Raw genomic sequence first — 26,346 nt, 5'->3', positions numbered from 1 at the left:
ATCAGCGCAAGCTAGCTGTAAACACTGTCGGTGATTAGTTGGGCTCGCATAGCCAGCCCAAGATGAGAGGTTGAAGCTATGCTTACTCATGCTAGCTGTAAAAACTGTTGGTGACGAGTTGGGCTAGCACAGCCAGCCCAAGTATTAGCGCAAGCTAGCTGTAAACACTATCGGCAATGCTAACTTCTTCATTGTAAAAATTTTTGGTGATGCCAATAGTTTAATGACTTCATATTTACAAATTATGCTAATGGATTCTGGTTAATGAGTTATGCTAATGGATACATACTCAAATTTTATGCTAACAGTTAAATGCTAATATCTTCATGTTAAAAAAAAATTATATTGGCTATATTATAACGACTTCATATTTACAAATTACCCTAATGGGTACATGTTGATGAGTTATGCTAACAGGTACATTCTAACAAGTGATGCTAACGGCTAAATGCTAACTTTATTTGAAAAAATGTTGGTAATGCCAATATTTTAACAACTTCATATTTACAAATAATGCTAATGGCCTCATGTTGATGAGTTATGCTAATGGATACATGCTAAAAAGTGATGCTAACGGCTAAATGCTAACTTCTTTATGATAAAAATTTTTAGAATGAGCGAATTTAATGGGTTCAATGCATTTCGGATGGGCCAATTCAAATAGAATGGCTCATTCCTTTAGAACATGTGTATTTTAAATGTTCTGAAAGTGTAATAACAGTGTTATTATTACGTTATTACAATGAATGTGTTTTTTTTTTAGACCTCCACAAGGCATATCCTTGTTGCTAATGGTTGTGGGCCCATCTCAAATGAACTTGCCAGTACCGGGGGGTGTGAGGGGGGCGGAGTCCCCCCACAGAACCAAGTAAAAAAATGACAGAAACATCTCTTTGAGCTAAAAACTTTATGCCAACTCATAATGCTAACAACCGGGGTTATATATACATACCGGGATCATCTTCCAGATCAATCACAACTCCTACAATTGCCGCGGGAATTGTCTAGTTAAGCAAAGCAGGCACAACTAATATAATCCCCCGAGATCTTTTTATTATTATTATATCTATCATCTTCCGCCGAAATTTAACGGGTATCTCCTCCCAGAGCTTTTGGAGTAACCAAAAATTCCGGCCCAAGCGGGACTCTTGTGGGTTGTCTTTTGACAGCAATACCAGTCACCGGGGCCCCATGAAAAAAAGTCCCCATCCGCTCTAATGTATTTTGAGAGTCTGCCATCCGAAATACATGGGCCCATTCAATATAATGGGGAGCCATAGTAAACAAGGCTTTTCCCAAGGGTAGACATAGGAACCAGGGACTGTCCTGGGTGGCTTGAGGGGGCCCGACCCACATTACCTTTAACCATAGGTAAATGGTGAATTCCAAGGAGTGTATGCTAGCGAGAGGATGCTAACAGCTATGTGCGCCGCTAGCAAAGTGTTGGGCTGGCTATGCCAGCCCAAATATTAGCGCAAGCTAGCTGTAAACACTGTTGGTGATTAGTTGGGCTGGCATAGCCAGCCCAAAGTATTAGCAATGAGAGATTGATGCTATGCTTACTCATGCTAGTTCCGCCCACAGAACCAAGTAAAAAATTACAAATACAGCTTTCCCAGTTAATAACTTTGTTTTATTTCCGTATCATCTTCCAGATCAATCACAACTCTTACAATTGCTGCGGGAATTGTCTAGTTTTTATTAAAGCTTTGAAAACTCTCTCTTTCTTTGTAAATATTTGTAATATGTATTTGCAACTGTATATTTTTGTAATGTATTTATTTGTATTTATTTGAGACACTTGTTCTGCACAAGCAAATTAAAAAATTGGGGCGGAGCAAACGCCAACGCTGATGGGAAAGTGGGGAACGGTAAAAGTGAGTTTTTGTGGACACGGCGGACAATAATGGATATATATTTTTCCCACCCTTACCTTTGGAAATATACACTTTTTCCTTTGATTACTATCAACAGGCACCCAGAATCTGCAGGTCTGCAACAAATTTTAAGTACCTATATCATTTTACGTGTGCTTCAATGAAAGACATTTAGTTTCAATCGTGGGACTTGAAGTTTGGCTTCGATTAATCTCGTGTTTGGTGAGGGTTCATGCGGCTTGTGTATGGACAAAATCGGTTTTCCCCTTAAAATGTGTTGGTTGCGGCTTAAAATCGGGTGCGCTCTATAGTCCGGAATTTACGGTATATATATGGATATATGTGTATATATATGTACATATCAGTGTACATATATGTGTGTATATATATGGATATATGTGTATATATATGGATATATTAGTGTATATATATATATGTGTATGTATGTGTGTATATATATATATACAGTGCATCCGGAAAGTATTCACAGCGCTTCCCTTTTTCCACATTTTGTTATGTTACAGCCTCATTCCAAATTGTATTAATTTAATCTCTTATCTCAAAATTCTACACAAAATACTCCATTATGACAATGTGAAAAAGTTTTTTTTTTTTACTTTTTTTGAATTTACACTGTATGTGTATATGTATATATATATATATATATATATATATATATATATATATATATGTTTTTATGTTAAAGATGACTTTTTTTATGTGGGGCCACATACAAAACACTACGCATACATTTTATTTCATCCTTCCAAGTCTGTTGTCCTTTTGCATTCATCAGACGGTACTGCGAGAAGGCTTGGAGGAAATGAAGCGCTTTTTCACAGTCAACAGCAACTGCAGACTTCCTCTCAACCCAGCACTGTTGGTCCAGGGAATCAACATTCAGGTGAGTCGGGCGTTCTGATTGGCTGGCTGGCACTCTCTCGACCGTGGCTGACTGCTGTTGTCTGCTGTCGGCAGGCATGCTCCTTCTATAACTCCAATGCCGTTCCCCTCAAGCTGTCCTTTTGCAATGTCGACCCGCTAAGCGATGACGTCCGCATCATCTTCAAGGTCAGTGTTGCATTCAAGACGTTTTCTGCTCACTATTTCTTTACTTGCTCACTTACTCTTTACTTGAAGAGGATCTACAGAGCAGAAGTCAATGGAAGGAGACCAAGAGGAAGGTCGCGATTGACGTGGATGGATGGTGTTATGAGTGCACTGCAGGAAAGAGGTCTAAATATAATGGAAGCTAGAGCTCTTGTTGGTGATAGGAAGGAGTGGAGAGGTGTTGTGAAAGGATAGTGGGATTGTGGACGCTTTCTTAAGGATGGCCTGGGCACCCGTATGATACGGCAGGGGTAAACCAGTGAAAGCTGTCGGGCCCTGCTGTTGAACAAAAGTGTGTTGTGTCACCCTTCATCTGGAGGGACGAAAGCATGACCAACTTGGGTGCCGAGGTGCCTAACTTGTTTGGGTGTTTGGGCAATTGGGTTGGCGATGGTCCCAAAAATGTTGTGTGTTTTTTTTTTATGCTATTTATTTCCCTTTTATTTTCTTTGTTATTGTATGTGTGTGTCTTGCTGTCGGTCACCCCTCTTGAGGGATATGACCAAGGTAGATAGATAGATTTCTTTACTTGCATCTTTTTAAAGATATTTTTATTCACCATACATACTTGGAGAAGCGAAATTCAGATACAATTCTGAAACTAAAATGGCTGTGTGCCATTAGAGCATTGGTTCCCAAACTTTTGCAGACTGGCGCCCCCTAGGCTCCCCAGTGTATTATCAGCGTGAAGGGCGCAAATGCTGCTGTGATGGTTTTTTTTTTTTACCTCTCAGTCCCCTTGTAAATGCACCTTTGTCTTTAACTTGTTATCCTTTTTACATGCTGTGATAATTTTTAAGGTGCTGGTACTTGTGTTTCCTCTGGACCTAGCGACTACGCGAAAGTAAAGCGTTTTCTTCTGTTCCACGTTTGCTTCGTCAAACCAAAATAGGTCCAAACAAGTGATGTACCGTCCTTCTTTGGTGCAAGCTTCGTTTCCTTCACGTTTGTTGTTACAGAGTCATGACACTTAATGAGCTTACACGGTGGATGCTTGCAAACTTTGAATCGCGTTTATTGGCTTGTGCTATTATTAAAACTAACCTCTGATTTGTCACTGCTTTTAAAACTCGATTAGTGATAATTGTGTTTGGCCAAAACTCCATCACTCACTACAAAACCTTGAAAAAAACGCAGTGCTTTGCGGTTTCAAAACCGCACTACTACTTCTGACTCGCTTCCCCCAGACCTTTCCTCCGCCCCAGGGGGCACACTGGTATAACTGACCTATTTGTCTCCACTATTTTTGTTTATCAATTAACTAAAGTATGAATGTGAACAACATTTGGAAAGGCCTGTATCCATTCTGACTTCAACTTTTTACCACAAGAATTAACCAGAATCAACCATTCTTCATCAACTATAAACTACAGTGGAACCTCGGTTCGAACGCCTCTCAGTTCGAACAAATCGGAGTCCGACCAAAAATTTTGAGAAATTCTTGCTTTGCTATTCGGTCAAAAAATCGGAGTTCGAACGCTGGTAATGTGTGAGTGGGTACGCTAGGGTGTGATGCTGAGCGGCGTACGGGTGTAGATCACTCTTTTCTTGACCAACTGTAATCGCTTTTAATATAGGTGTACAAAGTGTTTTAGCCCTTAATTATGCCTCCGAAGAAAGTCAGTGCAAGCAGCAAAGTTGCTACAGGTAAAAAAAGAAAAGTAGTGCGTACAACTATTGCATTTAAGAAAGAAATAATAGCAAAATATGAAGATATGCGAGTGTCTGATCTTGCTAGGGAATACTCCACTGTCCACCTGCGCCTTCTGCTGACCACCACAAAGGTAAGAAATCCTATTCATAATTATTTTCTTTCTCCTTTTTTTTATTTTTACACGTTCATGTTAGCATAATCTTTCGTACGGAAGATTACGATAACGCGAACGTACGATTAGCCTGGGTTAGCTTTATGTTGACGTTAAACATTCATGGTAAATATTCAGGGTGTTGGAATGGAGCCCCCTTTCCAATGAACCGCTCACCACTTGTTGTGGAGACCCGGGTGCTAAATGACTTGTAAACGACCTGATTTTTTTTATTTTTACACGTTAATGTTAGCGTAATTTTTCGTATGGAAGATTACGATAACGCGGACGTACGATTAGCCTGGGTTAGCTTTATGTTCACGTTAAACATTCAAGGTAAACATTCAGGGTGTTGGAACGGATTAAAACGATTTACATTATTTGTATGGGAAAAATAATTTCGATGATCGAACAAATCGGTTTTCAAACAGGGTTCTGGAACGGATTATGGTCGAGAACTGAGGTTCCACTGTACAATAAAAAGACAAGTAATATGGTCAGCTACTATACCGGTCATCAATGATATCAACCAATATCAAAACTTGAAATAACAGCAGCAAGGCAGAAGGCGATTCTTTAAAATATTCACCACCAGTAAATGGTTTTTCGTGCTTTGCTATTCAGTGAGCAATTTGTTAGATGGCTTCAGTGGTGGTGTTTTTAGCAGCCACAAAGGTTTTCAGGGTCTGTGTTTGTTTGTCGCGCATTTTAATGTCTCCGCCTTGAATTCATGTTCCGTCTCGTAATGACGTTTATCACTTGATGCACGAGGTACAATGCTCTCGGGGCATAATGCACAAAAAAGCACAGTCATTTTTGGCACAAAGCCTCATTCGTCTGTCCACGCTGGCTGGAGAGAGCCCGATCTTTTTCGCTCTAGGAGCCGTCATGCTGGCACGCATGCCATAGGTTGCCGACCCCTGCTCTAGAGTGACCTGTCTAATTGATTGTAAAGGATTTTGATCTTGGCCAAACTTTTTCTGGCCTGAGAGAGTAGACTGTCTCTCTGGGAAAGCTGCTGAGTCAGCAGAACCAAAAATACAGAGTCAGTTTTTTGGGGCAGTTTTCACATCTGGGGTAACCTACTTGACTGCCGGTAAAAGATGATGTTAATATACAATGTAATTCTGGACTGGTGAGTGGAATGCCTTTCTGGAAAACAATGCAAATTTTTAAGTGCTTTGTTGACTTTTTGGCTTTTTTTTTTTTTCACATGTAGGTCAACCCTTCTAACTGTCTGCCAAATATTGTGTTGAAATTAAATGTTTTTGTGGCCCACAAGAGTAGAATGTCTTTCTGTTTAAGTTGCTGAGTCAGCAAAACCCAAAAGTCAGTTTTTTTTTGGCAGATCATACTGTTGAGTTAACTTACCAGACTGCATATAATAGATGGTTCTGATACTCAATGTGTTTTAGGCCTGGGAGAGTGGACGGTATTTCTGGGAAAAATGCTGTGTCAACATAACCACAATTGCTTAGTCAGCTTTTTGGGCACTATTCACATCTACATACCAACCTACCTGACTTTCCCCTTTTCTTTTGTGTTTGTTTGTGGACAAACATACACATATACTGTACATACTTAGGTCGCAAACAAAAACATCAACACCCTCGCTTTGTTTGCGAGAGATAATCAGGGGTTCAGCTTATATGCCCATAAAATAAATGAAGGGGTGTAAGACAGACAGAGCCGCCAAAGTCAGGCTCTCTGTCAGTTTAGCTCCACTGACTTCAATCCTCGTAAATCAGACTATCTCACCTACTCAGGTGTTTCGCCTGGCCCCCGTTTCTTAGCCTCCATCTTAATTCCACAATGGCCCACGTCCATGCTGTCTGCTCATGCTCCCGCCACAACCAATCTCTTCTTCCTGTTCAATCAATTTCCCGCAGTCCCGACATCTTATTTTTTTGTAGTTGCATTTTGTTGCCTTTTTTGCCCTTAATCCTTTATTGACCAAGTATCATACATGCCTGGTGTTTTTTTTTTCATTAAATCATGTTATGAGTGATTACTTTAGGCCCTTTTTTCAGAACAATTCAAACTTTCAATACCTGGCAATATCGATCTTATGTGTTAAGAAATCTAATAACTGTTTAAAATGAAAAACAAAACTAAAAACTGACTTGGATTTTTTTCAGGATTATAATGAAGTAGAGACTGGAACTGAAGATGAACTGGAAATATGAATTGTTATAAAATACATATATATATATATATATATATATATATATATATATATACATACACCAAAAAAAGGTTTTGAGTCTTGCTCTCTTAGTTTCTATATATTTCGCTGGATCTCTGCCACCGACTCTTAACTCTTAATCCTCTCCAGTACAGGGCAGTATTTGTCTTGAAAGAAGGTAACTAATGGAAAGGTGGCTACATTGAAATAATGACAATAAGAATGTACAAAAAAAAATACAAAAACATCAGGATAAAAACTAAAAATGTAGAATATAATAACAACATATACATGACCTACCAATTTATTACGTCTTTGACAATCAAAACTAAAAAGTAATGTTAAAAGGATTCAATTTTTTTATTGGTTACAGATTTAAAAAATGCATTACTTACTCTGGTAGAGATCAATCTGCTCCAGACTAACCGCTTCCTTTATCCAACTCTCCACTAGCAAAGCTTGAGAGATAATCCATTGTGGGAAATTGCTGCCACGTTGTGGATGTTTTGGAAAACTACTTTGACATAATTTCATTAAAATCAAGGGTTTTATGCATGCCCATATTCTCTTCTTTCATGAACTGTTTGAGTTTTTTTCTTTTAGCCTACGTTCGCAGAGTTATGATAATTTGAATAGACTTGTCAAACGTGGGCGTCGGCACCCCAATGGTAATTACAGGGTTAATAATGGAGTCAAATTTTGGAGCTCTTGTGTAGTGTTTAGAAGTGTCATATTATAACATAATGATCACATCCATAATCATATTCATACACACTTTAGGCGTTATCTATATGCCAGTATTATGGTGCTCAAAAAGCCCTGCGCCCACCTAGCGCCAACCGTGGGCGACCCCACTGGCAATCTGCATTTTGATTTTGACTTCAGGTGTGCAGGGGCACATTTAGGAGGCAAACGGCATTGAGTGTGTGATAGTTTCGGCGCTTGGTCACCAAATTCTTTAAGTGTGCGGGGGGGGGGCAGAGGAAAACTGCTACAAACACAAAACACGGCGGTGACATCTTTGACCACAGTTTTGTTTGCTTCTAACCCTAACCCTAACGGCCAATGACAACAGAACTGGTGCTTTCAAAAGTAGGGCCCACATTTTACACAACACAGCCCCCATTAGCATTTTCCTTCAGCGCAGCAGTTAATATGTGATAACTTGTACTGATTCATGGAAGATGAACACTTTTTTATTTATTTATTAGCTCAAGCAACAACCAACATCGTAACACAAAACAAGATTTTAACAAAATGTGGTAATAGTTGTCGTCACTGCTGTAAACCACCACAACCAATTGGAGTAAACTATTATAACAAATAAATCACCCCGCATGTGCTTGTCTTCGTAATCGCGCTGGTACTCGCTACTTTGGTCACATGATTTGAAAAAAATGTGACATAAACAACTAGGAGCAAAGCTGAAAACAGCGCAGCTGAAAATTTCATCAGGTGTGCAGGGGCACGGCGTTGGCATTCTGCAGCCAAAGGCTTCAACGCCAAGTTCCCCACAAGGTTTGCGCCAGGGGTTAGCTGGGCTTGAAAATATCAATATTATTATTATTTTAAAAGTATGTTTGATTGAAGTCAAGCTCTAGTTTCTACTGGGTGATTGTTACTGCTAGAAATTGTTGCCATGTTCCCCAACAAGTCTCTCTAGAAATCATGTTGACACTACTCCTTGGCTTTGCCCCTCCATTGAATTTTTTGCTTCCCTCGTGATTAACGGTAGCTGGCATTAGTTTGTATGGTATTGACCTATGAAGTGCCATTGCCCAAAAGCACAGGTGCATGCTACACCTTAACAAGGCACTATGGAATGTGTATGAGTACAAGGATTACATATCAATTATGGACATTTATTATGGACCATGCAAAATATGAAGGTAGCGTTTTCCAGTGGTAAAGTGTAACTGTAAGAACATCCTGCAACTGAAAAATGTAAGCTACATATTAATGTAATTTTTATCCAACACCTACATGGGGAAAGATTTTTCTAAAAATCAAACAATTTATTTTTAGATTTTGCTGATATCATGAAAATATGTCTTGATAAATGCAGTGCAAGATAGTCAAAGTTATACTAGTGGCTCTGCAAAATACACGATTCACTTCGGATTTTTTATTTTATTGGTACTGGACAAATAGGAAAATTGGTTGTGAAAGTCCTTAAAAAGTGCTTTAATTTTTTCATGAAAAAGGTGTACGAACCCTGTCTCCTGATATGTTTCCAGAAGCTGTATAATATTGTTATGAACAATGTGACAATAAAATTAAGTTATCTGCATCAGATTATTTATTATTAGTATCGGTAAAAAAAGTTAGCGTGCAGGTTCGGCCCCCGGTGCTGTGGAATGCTTTTTCCCCTGGGATTTGATCTGCAACCTCAGTGGAACTGTTTAAATTTAGGCTTAATACACACTTCTATTATATAGAATATGAATCACCTATATTTTATGTTGACAATATCCGTGTATTATTTATTATTGCAACATCCATTGCAACCTGGTCATCCTGGAAGGGGGATTACCTCATGTGTGACCCCCTTCTCAAGGTTTCTTCATTTCCTCATGTTGAGGTTTTTGAGTTTTTCCTTGCCATCATGTTGGTTTTAGATCAGGGGATGGTGTAATAATAGTGTTGTTGCAATAATCTGTGTTCTCTGTAGCCCTTTGAGATTCTTTGTGATTAAAGGCTATACAAATAAACATGACTTGACGTCCCTTTACATATACAGTATGTATGAATAACACTGAAGAAACATTGCTTTGACACAATGAAACGTCGTCTGTGTAAAACTTCTATAGCAGGGTAAATTTATTTTTCCCCTTAAAAATTCAAAATATATCTATTACTAGCTAAACCCCTGGTAACAAAATCAAGTACTGTACACCCTCAAGTAAGCGTTCCAAAAGTTTTTGTATGGCCACCATGATTTTATAGAACCACTTCTGTCCTCCTGGCCATGGATTTCACCAGAGCCTCACAAATTGCCCCTGGAATGCTCTTACACTCCCCTATGACAGATTTGGGTGATATTTGAGATGTTGTGCTTCTCCAATTTCTGCTTAAGGATGCCCCACTGATGTTGTATTGGGTTTGGATCTGGAGACATGCTTGGCCAGTCCATCCACTTTACCCTAAGCCCCTTTAGAAAAGCCTTGGTCATTTTAGACGTGTATTTGGGGTAATTGTCAGGCTAGAACATTGCCCTGCGACCCAGTTTCTGGACAGAGGGGATCATTCTCTGCTCCATTATTTCACGCATGCTTGAGTTTGTGTTTCCCTTAATGAAATGCAATTACCCAATTCCTCTTGCACACACGTAGCCCCAAACCATGACATCCCCAACATCATGCTTGACTTTAGGCACGACAGCAACATGTTTGTATTCCTCACATGGTTGCCACCAAATATGTTTCACACCTTCTGAGCCAAATAGATTAATCTTTTTCATCAGACCAGAGGATATCTTTCCAGTAAGCCATGGCCTTTGTTGGCAGACTTTGTTTTGTCTAAGCGATGCTTCTTAAGTGACATTCTATTAAACATTATGATAAAATCTTCAGAAATGTGAGGGGTGTACTCACTTTTGTGACATACTGTATATGTATACAAAGTCAGGCGAGGACTTACGCCAGGACATGCTGATGCTGCAGGTGATCCGCATCATGAACAAGATCTGGATTCAGGAAGGTCTGGATATGAGGATGGTCATCTTCAAGTGTTTCTCCACGGGTCGTGGCTGTGGTGAGGGTGAAGATCATATGGCACCAAAGTTCAAGGCCCGGGAACATGACCCATTTACGTGCGCTCATGTTTGCTTTCAGGCATGGTGGAGATGATCCCCCATGCTGATACGCTGCGCAAGATCCAGGTGGAGCATGGTGTGACTGGATCATTCAAAGACCGCCCGCTGGCCGATTGGCTACAGAAGCACAACCCTGGTGACGAGCAGTATGATAAGGTAAGAGTACTACTATGTCTGTAAAAGGACATTATGTATTATTTGGCACCTCGTATTGTGGGGGTTGGTAACCCACGGCTCTGGTGCAGCATGTGGCTCTTGAGCTCTGCAGAGTGGCTCCCTGGCACTTTTCTAAAAATGTGTACAAATTGAAAGAGATGGAGGAAGGAAACATATTTTTCTTTTAATATGGTTTCTGTGGGAGAACAAACACGTTTTCAAATTTGTCTTTAAAACCAATATACTTGCAATTTACTCAAAATCTAAAAATCTTGTCTTGATAAATGCACACGCAAGATTAAAAATCACACATGTAAATCACAGAACTAAAGAGAAACGGGAATGCTGGATCGTGACAACTCTAGCCTCGCATCAGCAAAACTAGGAACAAGTGTTCCGTAATTTATTGTGAGTTCATGCACTGTGTTGTTTTTTTCTGCACTCGAAAAAAATGTTATGTTTGGAATAAAAAAAAGAAAATCACATTTTATTTTACACTCAAGTAGGGTTATTTAAATGCAAATATGAAACTGGTGGGGTTTGGTACCTGCAACAGAGCTAAGATTTGTTGATTTAGACTTAAGCAAGCTACTGTTTGAGTCATGTCCTGAATTAGCTGGTAAAATGCTTCCAATGTTGTCTCGATACATTGACTGTTCATATGTGTGTCTGTGGCGAGATAACCTGTACTCCGGGCGTAGCATCAGGAGAAAAACCCCTGACAAGTTAAAGATGGTACGCGTTACCATTTCAGTTTTATGAGATGACAACAGTTGGACATTCCGTTCCACCACATTTGGTGACTAATCTCTTATGTGTGCAGGCGGTGGAGAATTTCATCTACTCTTGCGCAGGCTGCTGTGTGGCCACGTACGTTCTGGGAATCTGTGACCGGCACAATGACAACATCATGCTGAAGACCACTGGCCACATGTTCCACATCGACTTTGGCAAGTTCCTGGGTCACGCGCAGATGTTTGGAAACATCAAGCGGTAAGTCAAAGTTGACTTTCTCCTTCTAATGCAGTGGTGTCAAACTCATTTTAACTCGGGGGCCACACGAAAGAAGAAACATTCTGTCGGGGGCCGGACTAGTAGATTAAAGAGAAAGAAAAAGAGAGATAAAGAAATAAGAGAAAGAGGGAGGGAAAAGGAGAGAGGGCAGGACAAAGAAAGAAAAAAAGGGAGAGCGTGAGAAACAAAAGAGATAAAAAGTCGTGAGAGAGGGGGAAAAGAAAGGGAGAGGAAGAAAGAAATCCAAAGAGAAATAGAAAGACAGAAGGAGAGAAAAGAAAGCGCAAAGAGTAGGAAGAGAGAAAGAGAAAAGAGAGAAAAGGAAAAAAAGAAGTTGAAAAGACACAGGGAGACAAAGAGCAACAAAGGAAGAGAAAAAGAGAGACACAGAGTGAAAGATACAGAGTGGGAGAAAAGGGGTGGAAAAGAGAGAGAGAGAGAAAGAAATACAAGTACAGTGTCTTTGTTCGAGGCACCTTTCTTTGGCAACATCAAGTTGACATATTTCAACTTGCAGCTTGTTTTTCTCTTGCGCTTCTCTGAGTGTTGTCTCGCGGGCCGGATTCAATCCCTTAGCGGGCCTGATCTGGCCCGCGGGCCACCTGTTTGACACCTGTGTTCTAATGCCTTGAAGCACCACCTAGTGGTGATTGCCAAACAGTTGAAAACCATCCAATTGATCACATAAATCAGTCTTTCTGAACCTTTTCTAAGCAACAGCTCACTTTTCATTGATAAACTCTTGAGGCACAGTCGTTTAGTTCCAGATTAATTCTTTACGTTGTCAAAACATTTTGTGTGTCTTTGGCAAGTACAGCCCTGCGCTGCCCATCCCTCTTCAAGTCGTGTTTTTGGGTTGGGGTTTGCTCCCCCCATGGTACTGATACTGTTTTTCATGGTTACCAGTAGGAGAAGAAGACTCGGATACAGCACCTTCTTCATCTGGTCGCTGTTGTTGTTTGTGTGGAGGCATATTGTCTCAGATAATATGTGCCACCTGAGTTGAAGAAGAGAAACCTCCAAAAACATGCAGGGCACGTGACGCCCGAGGACCAGGTTGCCCACCTCTCTTGTAAAGCGTTATCCCACTCTTCGGAAATGAGCTGGACCTCAGCATTGACTGCCAGAGGCTCCAACGAGTATAGATATTAAAAACAACCAACACAGTGGTATCTTTACTTACGAATTTCTCAACATATGAAAGTTTTAGATTACAGCGTACATGAAAGAGAAAATATTGCCTCGAGTTACGAAGGCGTTTCAGGATACAACGTCAAAATTACAGTACAGTATGCGCTGCTATTAGCTGCTTCCAGAGTTTCCTGAACGGGAGCAAACTGTCTATAGCTTCCAATTTGCTCTGCAACCCAGTGCCCATGCGTGCTCCCAGCATGTTCTTTGTGTTACCGTCAAGAGTGCAGAGAAAAGGAGGAACATTGCGAGAAGGAGGAAGCACCCATTGTTGAATCAGCCAAAATTCTTGACGGTTTATGTCCGTACTGACATTTTTTTGTTTTGGTCGCTTATTGTTAATGGTCAAAACTTTTTTCCTTCGTAGGGATCGTGCCCCTTTCGTGTTCACCTCAGACATGGCGTATGTCATCAACGGGGGTGACAAACCATCCAGTCGCTTCCATGACTTTGTGGACTTATGCTGTGCGGCCTATAACCTCATCAGGAAGCACGCACATCTTTTCCTCAACCTGTTGGGCCTGGTGGGCTTTTGCACCTCTACTTAACCCAAAACATACACGTCATTATTCACTCACAGTGACCACTCTGGCTTTTGTGTTTTTCTTGAAGATGCTATCATGTGGAATTCCTGAACTGTCTAACATCCACGACCTGAAGTACGTCTACGACGCACTGAGACCTCATGAATCGGAATCGGACGCAACTATATACTTCACCAGGTACACATGAATGATACAGTACTGAATTGAGGTACAGGGGCAGGATCCCCGAATAAGAAAATGACAAAAGATGCTTTTTAGTGGGGAATGGGTTAAAGTCTGCTTAAAAATCACGCCAGCACTGCTCTCTGGTGGCTTCGCTTTGCCATTGCATTTCTTCCATTGTGATTATCTGCAGCTGGCATAAGTTTGTACGGCATTGTCCTTTGAAACGTCATCGCCCTATGGGTTTCGCCCAAGAGGACAGGGCACTATTAAATGTCTATTAGTGCAAGGATTACGTATTTTTATGGACATTTTTTTATGGGCCATGCAAAAATTAAGACAGCGATTCCCAGTAGTACATTTTATTGGGAAGAACTTCCTGTAACTGAAAATGTGAGCTATATATTGCTGTCATTTTTACCCAATACCTAATTTGGGAGGTATTTGACTCAAAAACAAATATATTTGCCAATTACTCAAGATCTACAAATCCTATGTCTTCATAAATGCATACACATTAAACATCACATATGTGTATCGCAGATATTTGTGGCTCTGGAAATATATGATTTACCCCAAATTTTTACTTATAATAGAACTGGAGGAATTAAAAAATTGGCTTTAGAAATCCTTAAAAAGTGCTTGAATTTGGCCATGAAAGATGTGTTCGAACCCTGCCTTTCCTTATAACGGGTTGTCACATGACCAATAAATTCTGCTACAAAAAGTATAGCATATAATTAGTTTTACACACTTACCTTTGTAAACACGACTATACATAAAAGATTTGAAAAGTAATTTACCATGAAAATTATACATTGACTTTCCATTAATTTCACTGTAGAAATATTATTTACTATACGAAGTGGTTACGGAGAACTAAGTTAACTGCAATAACTGTGGCGTTTTCTCACTTTTGAGGTGGCTGCTCTCTCTTTGACAATAATGTACCAATAGCAACACTTATCATCTTGGAAGGGGACAATGGCTTAATCGATAAACGCGGTGTGGAACAGCTGAAACATTGGTTGACATGCAAAGAGCTTGGTCTATTCCAATGCTTCTCAGTCATTTTCTGTCGCGCCCCCCTTCAGAATGACAAATCCCCTCATTTTTCTTGAAAATACAAAATAGGTTTGAATTGTTCAGTCAACAGCAGACTCTATTTTTTGAACACACCCCTTTCAACTATTTGCCCAATTGTACAGCTTTCGTAGCATGCATATAATGAATGCTGGGTGTTGTTTGTTCTCTGAGAATCTATTGCACCTACCGGTAGCTTGTTTGGCATGTAACAATAAAAGATATATGAAAACCTGAAATATTCTGGTTAGTCACATTGCAGTGCAATTGTTCAAACAGTACTGTACATGTCAATAGCAGTGAATGTCACATTTTCGTTTGTGTGTGGGTGTCAGGTTGATAGAGTCAAGCTTGGGCAGCGTGGCGACCAAACTGAACTTCTTCTTCCACAATCTGGCCCAGATGAAGTTTGCGTGCGGTGAGGATGTCCCTTCGCTGTCGTTTTCGCCTCGTATGCACTCCACCAAGAGCGACGGCCTCATCCACAGTCTTTACGTGTGCGCTCATGTGCGGTCTACTGTCGGCGGAAAATCTCATGTCAGTGGTTCTCCTTTTTGTCGCCGGACACGCCCGACCGCAACATTGACGCCCGACTTCAACATTGATGCCCGACATTGACACTGGACCGTGTGTGTTTTAGACCTATGTGGTGAAGGTGGAGCGAGAAGGCCAGCAGGAGGCGCAATTAGTGCAAAGGACCTTTGAGGAGTTCCAGGAGCTTCATGGGAAACTTAGACTCAAGTTTCCTTCCTCCAAGCTGCCCAGGTCAGATCATATAAATACCTACTTCATCTCATTCCATGTTCTACTCTTTATTGGGAAATTCACTTAAAATAGTAGATGTGAGATATTTTTGTTGTAGTTGGCTTGTAATCCACTGTGAATAAGGCCAGAGAAGCAGACAACACATTTGCAAATTCTTTCAAATATTTTTGGGGGAACGTAAGCAACTTCTCCTACTGGCCACACAGGAATTAATACATTGAAACTTAAAGGGAAGCCAGGCATGTTCGACCAATGGTTTATTATCGAAATGGTACAAAATTCAACTACAAGAGCCAGCCTGGGGTTGATTTACACTAAATATTCAAAGTAATATAGTACCAAGTGGAATACTAAAAGTCATCTTGGCCATCTAAAATAAGGTCAATGTTGAAATCATCAACACAGGCCTAGAGGGCTGTTTTGCGGTTTGCAGTGTTCTCGTTTGCCCGCATCCCTGAAAGATTTACCGCACTCCAAACTTTTCGTCACTCAAATACGCCATTGTTGTTTTGGTCTCGCGCCGATCTCGGCAAACGAGATCTCGACAAACGAGATCTCGACAAACGAGATCTCGACAAACGAGATCTCGACAAACGAGATCTCGCTGCTTTGAGATCTCGCTGCTTCGAGATCTTGCTGCTTCGAGATCTTGCTGCTTCGAGATCTCGCTGCTTCGAGATCTCGCTTCGAGATGACGTCATTGTTTTGGTGGTTGTCGAGTGAAAGAGAAGTATGCCTCCGTAAAAACAGTTGGTATTAGGTGCAAATCAACAAAAAATTGGTAATTTCTTCAGTTTCGGTAATAAGTCGAAACATAATACAGAAAGTGGTAACAACAGCAATAATTCCGGCACGAAGAAACGGCGGAGAAATTCTTTGTTTTTTAAAGCGAATGATTCGACGAAAGATAAACAAAAGAATACTCCTAGCAAGAAAAGGACTTTTCTGCCAAAATGGACTCAATTATATTCCTGGTTACGCTATGAGGAGGATGATAATGGAGGCTACATGTTCTGTGATGCGTGCACCCAGCGTGACAAAAAACTGGATTGCATAAATCATTTCCCAATACAAACTTTCAGAAAAGCACATTGGATTGGCACAACGACAATGAAAACCACAAATTAGCTATGGAAATTCCGTTGCTGCAATTGGACCTTGAGAAGGCATTACAATTGTGGCGGGACAGCAAACCACGAAGAATATATGAACTGAAAAATCTGAAGTGATTAAAACTGCATGGACATATAGACTAATATTTCAGCAATATTATTTTGTATAATGTACAGTATTTTTGTGAACTAAAATATCTGAAGTGATCACTGCTTTATAATACCAATTAAGTGTGATTATTAAAACTGAATGAATATATAGATTTAAAGATTTATTTATATATTTTTCGCCGATTTACAATTTCAACCTCGATAACACCACATTTTGGGGACCCATAGATCTCTGTTGGGACCCATAGATTTTTGAGCATGCGAGTCCCCGGGACCCATCACTTTTCAGAGGTAAAATGAACACTGGGTTTGGTGTGTAAATACAATTTTAAGTTATATACAATACCGGTATTACAAATAATTAATCAATGCTATAATACTGTGTTAATAATTTCACATATAAGTCTCGCCGGAGTTGCACCCACGGCCAAAGCATAAAAAAGACTGTGACTCACATTCCCGAAAATATGGTACTCGGAGAGTAGCAGAGGGTGCTGGGGGAGAGACAGAGAAGCAATCCTTTGATGAAATCGGTGGAGAGAAATATTGATCCTAAGAATAGTATTGATCCAGTCCTCATTTAGTATTGATAACATCAAGATTTGGACCAGAGGTAAGATCTTGGGCCCAGGCCAGGTTCGGGCATAAGATGTCAATCATTAAGTCTGGCTGGGCTTCTCTCTTGCTGTTTTATTTTTAAATTTGTCGTGGAGGATCTGCACAGCATGCACTCACTTTTACTCAATTAATTATTTAGATAACTACTTTTTACTTCTACTTGAGTGATATTATTCTGAAGTACTTTTGAGTCACACACTTAGGCGCCCCGGGTACTTCACTGCCTAAATGCCCAGTTCGGCGCCGAAGTTCACACTTGAATTGAGGCGCCGAGGCCGAAGTACCGTAAATTCTGGACTATAAGCCGTTACTTTTTTCCCAAACGTTCAACCCTGCGGCTTATTCAGTGATGCGGCCAATTTATGTAATTTTTCTTACAGCCGCCAGCGGTGCTCGAGTTCAAGGCACATGACGCAGCTTACAAGCTAAACGCAATTGAGCAGTCCGGTAAAGAAGGAAACAGAGCTACTGTGCGCAAACTTTACCTTGCGAGCGTGTTGCTAGCGTGTTTTTGAATAAGGGAGCGTGGGACGAAGTCGATATGACAGTCTCTTTCCCATACTAAAGGAGGACAACTTTGATGACATCAGTTATAGGGAGAAAGCTGAGATCGGTTCACATACCCGTTAACTGTATTGCGAGTGTGTTGTTAGTAGCGTTTTGCTACCCTTCACAGGCACGGTTTGGGATGAAAGTTACAATATTATTATTAAAGCTTTGAAAACTCTCTCGGTGTACCGTCTTTCTTTTTAAATATGTGTAACCATGTATAATATGTATTTGCAACTGTATATTTTTGTAATGTGTTTATTTGTATTTATTTTGGACACTTATTCTGATAAGTCTTGCACTGACCAATTAAAAAGAAGGGGCGTAACAGACGCGGGGGATGACGGGAAGTGGGGACCGATAAAGGTGAGTGTTTGTGGATACGGCAGACAATAGTGGATATATATTTTTCCCACCCTTACCTTTGGAAATATACCCTTTTTTTTCTTGGATTACTTTTAACGGGACCCGGACTCTGCAGGTCTGCATCAAATCTTAACTACCGGTATTATTTTCCTTTCATTTTGCCGGCTGTGGTTTTCGAACTGTGTACTTTATGTTCAGTTTAAATTGCGGGACTCAAAGTAGGGTTTGGGTTAATTTTGTGATTGTGTTACATGTTTTAATGTGGGCGCATGCGGCTTATATACACGTGCGGCTTGTGTAAGTACTAAAGCGGTTATCCTCCTAAAATGTGGTGGGTGCGGCTTATAATCAGGTGCGCTCTATAGTCCGGAATTTACGGTAAAAAAATATACATACAGGTTTGAAGCTGCACCTTGGCCGTGCATTTTGGTGCCCAAAAGTGTAGCTTTGGGTTTACTTTGGGCCTGGTACCTCAAATCAAGTAAACGGTGGTTCAGGGTCAGATCGGGCAGACATTTTTAGGCCCGATCATACCTCTAATTCGGCCCACTCCTAGTACACACACACTGGAGGGTTGTTTGGCAGCCCACCATCAAAATGTGACATTGAGACTTGTCCCTCCTCCAGCTTCCCCAGCCGCTTGGTCATAGGTCGATCTCGCAGTGATGCTGTTGCGGAGCGTCGAAAGGACGAGCTGAACGGTTACGTCTGGCACTTGGTCCATGCTGCTTCTGAAGTTGCACAGGTCAGTTGTTGGACACGAGAAGGGCATGCGGATGCAGTTTGGCCCAAATATATTTGGGCAGTGACACACACTTTAAAACCTGGGGTATTGCACAAAAGTGGAATACTTAAATAAACTAGGCCCGGGCCATATAACGATAATTATTGTTTTTTTTTTCCAAGATAAATAATAAATACGTAAAATAAATTGTATATACCACCCGACTCAACGGGCTAATGCATGAAAATGCAAGTTCAGGACAAAAATTCAGGAAACGAAGACATTGACGAGGACCAGCCAATCATTTTGCAGGAATTGCGGTATAGCGGCTCACACTGAGTAGGCGTGACACTGGACTACAAGACGGTCAAAATGAGCAATAAAGAGACTAAAGAGAATACCCTGTATACCCACTCTAAGCATGCTGAAAGAGTCATAGACAGAAGAGACGCCTTAATCTTCACTTGTTTGGAGATATTTTGGATTCTATCTAGCTATCTAGCTATCTAGCTATCTATCTATAGTCTGATTAAAAAAAAAAGCATAGCTGCAACGTACACTGCAAACTTTGCCAGCCAAGGCAGGCTACACGACAAACTTATTCCAACATTCAAAACAGTAACAAAAGATGTGTCTTACCGTTAGCAGCTCTCTCTGTAGACTGCCAACAAACCCCGCCTTCCGGTCACATGTCCAAAACCAAACCCCACCCCATACCAGCAGGTGGCACTGTTGGACTCATCATTGCAGGACACTTACCAAAAACTATACACATATTCCAGCAGGAATTTCAATAAAACAAAAGTTATTGTTACACCTGTTACATAGACCCCCCTGAAATGATGCTTAATATGGGAGTGCTACACTAAACAGAAAAAAATCACATGCAAAAGTGCAAATACTGATGAAAAAAAGTACATAAAAACTGGTACAGTATTACAAGGAACAAACTGAAGTGCATGTCAGTTCTAAAACTCTCCCAAAAAGGAATGTGAAAAGAAAGGAAGCGATCAAACTCCTAACTAAGCACAGACTCAACGATGCCTGTTACATCTCTGAAATATAAAACATTGTTCCTGTAGTTTCAAGTACTCACATTGGCACAATTCTTGTTTCTTGCTCAAGCTGTGTTACTCAAACTGAAAGTGCATCTCTAAAGAACTTAATCAAGGAACTTGCAGATATTGCGGACACAGAATTGTCACCTACCAACTGGTCATTCATCTGACAAATAAGAGGACTGTGAGGCCTGATGGACTGGCGGACCCTAAGATCATAACGGCTAGGTTGAGCACAAATAACCTGAGCTTGAGGGTATGGGACAGTCAAGTCTAAACAGTCAGTATTAGGAGTGGCTGTCTCATACACGTCAGTACTAGGGTAAACAATGTCCGGTGGGTCAGTGTTCAACGGGGTCTCGTCTGGGAGGACAGTGTCTGGTGGGCCCATACCCAAAGGGAGCATGTTTTCAGAGTACCGTGGTGGGCTTTCCGTATTGTCACTTGCAGTATGATCAACATCTTGTTCGGGGATGTGCTGATTTCCTTGGCTGGATGTATCGACTGTGAGAGAGTCAGACTGGGCATCAGATCTGCTGTCTATTAAGTTATCCTCCACCTCTGAATGAACTTGCTCTTCACCTGACTGTATCACCCAGTTTACTGTATGGACATCACTGTCTTCAACCGCGTCAGGTAAATCTGGACATACATCACTTCCATGCATAGCAGCGTCACACCCTGAGTGTTCAGATTCGCTGGCCAGATCTCCCTCACAGGGCAAGAAGCTAACAGAGAGCAGCAAATTCCTGTGAACTACCTTCTCTTTCCCCGTCAGGCAATCCTTGACTCTATAGACATTGAGATCAGGCTTGACTGATATGATTTCATACGGGGTCGACTCCCACTTATCTGCAACCTTGCGTTTCCCTGGGACACCTCTGTTGGCGATCAACACACGGTCTCCCACGACGAGGGGTGATCCTTTGGCCCTACGGTTGTACAGCTTGGCATGGCGAGTCTGTTCTTTGAGAGTATTCCTCCGTACAATCTGAGCAGCTTCTTGTAGATCCTTCTTCAGATGGGTTACAAAGTCAGAGTAGCTGACAACAGCATCATTGGTATTAGCATGTTGAAACATGACATCGACAGGGAGACAAGGGATCCTCCCAAATACTAGGTAGAACGGTGCAAACCCTGTTGTCTCATGCTCTGTGTAGTTGTAGCAGAAGGTGAGCTGCTGCAGCATTTGTGGCCACTTTGCTTTGGGCTGAGGGGGAAGGGCTCTGATCATATCTCCCAATGTTCGGTTAAATCCTTCTGCGATACCATTTCCAATGGGATGGTGTGGAGTCGTATGGGATTTCTGCACCCCAGCCATCTCTAGAAGCTCTTTGATCATTTTGCTCTCAAAATTGACTCCCTGATCAGAGTGGATACGCCGAAGGGAAACCATAGACAAGAAAGAAATCCTGCCACAGACGGCGAGCAACCTGTTTGGCGGTTTGATTCCTGCAAGGGAAGGCGTGCGCCATCTTGGAGAAATGATCAGTTATGACCAGGACATCTACAGACTTGTTCTCTTGCTCAGCAGTCCAAAAGTTTATACAGACCAACTCCATAGGCTCAGAGGTAACTATGTTCTTGAGTGGTGCACGGTTGTGTGGTTCCGGTGTTTTCCCTACTATACAACGCTGACAGGATTTAACATAGTTCACAACATCACGTTCCATGCCATTCCAGGAGAATCGTTGCCTCACCAGAGACCAAGTACGGTTCTGGCCTTGGTGACCTGCTGAGTCATGTAAACCGTGAAGGACTTTCTGTTTCAATGAGTCAGGCACCACAAACTGGAAGATTTTCTTGGCCATGCGAGGATCTTTCCTTATTTTGTAGAGCTTATTGTGTTGTCGTGTTCTTGTAGACCAACAAGCTGACTCTGTGGGAGTGCCGTTGACTGATCTTCCTTCTGCAGAAGATTGAAGTTAGCATCCGTTCCTATCACTTGACCCACGCCACCAGTGGACTGACATATGGCTAAGCCTCCTGACTCACTCTGACAAACATTCAACATTCTGTGAAGAGCGTTATGACAAGTGTCGCAGTGGGAGACATTTGGCGGGAGGCAATTGATGCTTTTGGGGCCCAGAAAGATCACATATCATCTCAAAAAGGCCCACCACCAAAAGGGCCTGAACTATGCTTTGGAGGTTAATATTCATGATTTTGTTGTTGTGAAGGTCGATCCAAAACTTTATTTAATCATAAGTCTAAGCTTCATATTTTCCCGGGACAAACCCTTTTAACATCTGTAGGCTACCAGGAGTGCCTCTCTGTTAGTTTGGTGCAACAGGATAATTAAGCATAAAATGGCCAACATTTCTTATCTCAGTCATCTACAGCTAAGTTTAAAAAGCTAATCTCCAAAAGTTAACTTAAAGGCTAGGTTCACACTTTATAGCTTAATGCTCAATTCTGATTTTTTTGGGGGGTGAAATCCAAAGTTGGCTAGAGCCCTTTGGACAATGGCCAACAATCACGTATGATTACCAACATACCAAAAAAAACAACGAATAGCAGGTCACTGAACTCCCATTTAAACAAACATAATGTATAACGCAGCCAAGAGCTAATGTTCGCTATCATCAGCCTAATGTTAGTGACGTTAACGTTCTAAGTAACTTTACATTTCTCTCAGGCAAAGTGACATTATGTTGCCTCAAATACTACTTGCCTTAGAACAGATGCCCACATTCTTATTAACTTAATCCACATTGAGTTGATACTGTGGTCGGCACATAACTTCATCTGAACCCGACATTTGTCTTGATTTAGTAAAAAATACCCCCCATTGCCTAGCCTTACAAGATACCGCGTATCAAATATTTGTATGTACTCCATGAACACCGTTTGACCATTTTAAAGTTTAAAATGATGGGAAAAAAATGCACAATAAACGTCTGAAAACTAACTATCTGTAATGCAATTGAATGTACATGCCAGCAGAGCTTGTCATAGTCTATGGAGTCTATTATGTGCACTGTGATTGGCTAATCACATTTGAGGGGGGGGGGCTTAGCCATAGGTTAATTCAGTCCAAAACAAGTGCTGCAGATGTTTAACAAGAACCAGGCCAGTGTGCAACAAATGGCTAGCTAGCTAGCCTATCCTTGAAACCACAGCTTAAAAGGTAATCACTTGTTTAATGTAACTCATAATTGTGAAATGCTGTGTAAAAGTTCGTCACTGTGCGACTTTGTTCTGACAATAAAAATTGGTTAAAGCAGCAACGGATTTTGTCACCGTACACAGGCAAAAATTAAATATACAATGTGAAAGGAAGAAATTATGCGATAATTAGGGATATCGACTGATAAGAAATATTTTATCGTAATAACAATTTTTGTCCCCTGCCCACTGCCCGATGATTGCTGGGATGGGCTCCAGCACCCCCGTGACCCTACTGAGGATAAGTGGTGCAGGTAATGAGTAATTGCCCTGGCCTAAAAATAAATCCAGGCTAACTGATTAAGCGCAGCTTGAACTAGTTTGCCCTGGCATTTTGGCGTAATCCAGAGTTGGGCAACTTCGCCTTAAGGCTATATCTTCTGCGAGTTTTTCAAATTTTCTCTTCTTCAAAACAATCACCAGGAACCTTAACAAGCCACTGCCAGATTTTTTGTTTTTAGCTTTTATAATTGTTTAGTAAACAACAGTTGAACATTTTTTGAAAATACTAGTTTTGAAAAAACCTTGAAAAAAACAGCTTTTTGTAAAAGGATGCATTTCAAGAAAAACTTTCACTCTGTGCTTTATTTATTTGTTTAAATACTTTATTTCATTGAGATACTTACAATACCCAAACAATGTTTTCCATAAATACAAGGGTTCTTTGCTTGAAAAATGACATTTTATTGCAAGGACACTGAACTTATTCATGAACTTTTCAGTATCCGATGTTGCCGGTGACATGATCACACAATTTTGGTCACCATGCGGACAAGCACAAACGTCATCCCTCTCTGCCCTGATGATGACGAAGGGACTTTGTCATTTCTTTTTAGGTTGAAGCGTTAATGTTTGTACTCATCCAAAATCTGCCATTTTTTGTCACCACACTGCTTTACTAGGCCTACTTGCTACTTTCCGGGGCCTACTTGCTACTTTACGGGGCCACCTACACACTCTTAAGTGGGAGCAAATATCTCATCAAAGCCACTCCTGCCATCTAATGGTGATTGATCATACTGAAAATCATTCCCAAAGACTTGGTACTTAGTGATGAGCTGCGCCAAACCCTTTAAAAAAGACTTTTTAAGGCAAAACAAAAAGAAATGAATATCTTTTCATTTTTACATGGTTCTGAAAATTATTTTATACCTTATGGCATTGAATGAGTTGTTTACCCTAAACTTATCTCCCTAACTGTTATGGCCTAACCCGAACCAAAAATCAACTACAACTAAACTCAAAAAGTGGTCTAGCAACATAAGACCACCAAAATGTCCCCACAATGAAAATCCTGAAGATTTTCCTGAAAATGTAAAGCATACAGATACCCCTCGCTACTTCGTGCTTCAGTTATCACTGGTTCACTCCTTCGCAGATTTTTAATTGAATTCAATTGTCTTTATTGTCATTGATATAATTGTATTGTGCATTGTGTTCTGTTAGACAGCAGCGGGGACAGATAAAGGAGGGCGCTCAATGTTGGACAGATGGGACTGTCAGTGTGCGCGACTGTGATAGGCTGGTGTATGTTGTCAGTCAACAGCCAAAGTTTTCAGATTTCTATGTGGGCTTCAGGGGTGATAAAGCCTAGACCACATAGGGGTTGACAGGGCGTGCATGATGAAGTTAGCGGGGGCTCTCACCTGAAGCTGCGCATGCTTTTAACCAATGTCCTCCTATTATTTTAATTTTGTATAATAACAATGAAACCACTCGTTTAACGTGATGGGTGTTATTGTTTGTAGATCTATTATATATAATTTTGTTACAGTCGTATACTCTCGGTTGGTAATGATGTCATCCTGGGATAAGTTTAACCCTTTGGGGGCTTTTATGAAGGTATGAGGCTACTTTGAGTAGTTTCAGTTTTCCTGGGTTGTTCTGGTCGCCATTAACCACGAAAACCAAGGGATCTCTGTACAACCTATGCAATCCCACACTTATGGGTCAGGGCAAGTGAGCTGTGCTCTATCAGGTCTTTCCATTTTGAGCAGTCATGAGCAAATATTTACTGATAAGACAATCTAATATTGCATGTGTGCATGTTCACAGTGCGATCTGGTGTACACGTTCTTCCACCCCTTACCAAGAGACGAGCGACCGGGTCAAAACATCAGCAAAACAGGTGTGCACATCAACCACTTCAATAACAAACATGTGTTTGCATGCAATATGACATTTTTTTATTGGACTGTGACAAGATGTCCTAGAGCAGGGATATATGGAACTGATATTAATTTACTGTAAAAACTTAAAAATTGGCATAAGACATTTTTAATAATGCAAAAAGAAAATAATATATGTTATGCATTTAAATGAAACTTTTAATAGCTCGCTGAAACCTTTTACAGTAAATGATTTAGAATTTGAACACAACTAACATAACTAGTCTTTCAATTAAACCAAAAAATGAACAGTGCAAGAAACAAAATTAGGCTTTGCTGCAACTCGTATAAAAGTAGATAAAAAGTTGAAAAGGTCCCTGAATTTTTTTTTACAATAAATGAATAAAAAATTCAATACAACCAACATGTCTTAAATTAGCCTAAAACAAAAAATGCATTCACGTTTCAACTGTGAGATGCCAAGTGTAGGCATTCCTGTTTTAGGGCCAGATTGACTAAATGATGTTATGGTAACAGCTAATCAATCAGCCTTCCACTTTAGCGTGCTTTTTATGTTTTCAATCACAAATACACATGCTTGATTTACAAACTAATGTTATGATACGAGCTAGTACAGGCATGTTGAGACTCAGGTGTTAGCAGAACTGCTGCTGTTTACTCCGCTATAACGTTATTCTTCCTGCTCTCCTATCCAATCAGAAGGCCGGGGATGGGTACCGTCTGAGCCTAAATAATCCACTTGTCGAAAAAATAAAAATGCTGATTCCCAAATAACAGTGCCAATAATCGGCTTGCCCGTTAATC

The 26,346-nt window shown here is 40.7% G+C and overlaps 1 protein-coding gene across 9 annotated transcripts in view; it reads left to right on the top strand.

The window, feature by feature from the left end:
• Positions 1 to 26,346, top strand: part of pik3c2b (phosphatidylinositol-4-phosphate 3-kinase, catalytic subunit type 2 beta) — a 117,300-nt gene that overhangs the window by 73,884 nt on the left and 17,070 nt on the right. For 7 of the 9 annotated variants that reach the window (XR_015850660.1, XM_088337432.1, XM_088337431.1 and 4 more), the window contains 11 exons: positions 2,674 to 2,781; positions 2,856 to 2,948; positions 10,601 to 10,730; positions 10,811 to 10,947; positions 11,771 to 11,940; positions 13,520 to 13,676; positions 13,765 to 13,874; positions 15,278 to 15,479; positions 15,583 to 15,707; positions 19,091 to 19,208; positions 25,469 to 25,541. Coding sequence is in view for 8 of the 9 variants with exons in the window: in XM_088337432.1 (XP_088193558.1) it covers positions 2,674 to 2,781; positions 2,856 to 2,948; positions 10,601 to 10,730; positions 10,811 to 10,947; positions 11,771 to 11,940; positions 13,520 to 13,676; positions 13,765 to 13,874; positions 15,278 to 15,479; positions 15,583 to 15,707; positions 19,091 to 19,208; positions 25,469 to 25,541 (1,423 nt within the window). In the remaining variant the exon portion in view is untranslated. Of the gene's footprint in view, positions 1 to 2,673; positions 2,782 to 2,855; positions 2,949 to 10,600; positions 10,731 to 10,810; positions 10,948 to 11,770; positions 11,941 to 13,519; positions 13,677 to 13,764; positions 13,875 to 15,277; positions 15,480 to 15,582; positions 15,708 to 19,090; positions 19,209 to 25,468; positions 25,542 to 26,346 lie in introns of those variants that run through there. The other 2 variants (XM_088337430.1, XM_088337433.1) reach the window with 2 other exon arrangements.

Source organism: Urocampus carinirostris, chromosome 6 (genome assembly GCF_059441175.1).
Source record: "Urocampus carinirostris isolate Australia breed hairy pipefish chromosome 6, RoL_Ucar_1.0, whole genome shotgun sequence".
Taxonomy (NCBI): Eukaryota; Metazoa; Chordata; class Actinopteri; order Syngnathiformes; family Syngnathidae; genus Urocampus; species Urocampus carinirostris.
This window is presented reverse-complemented; position numbering and strand designations above follow the sequence as displayed.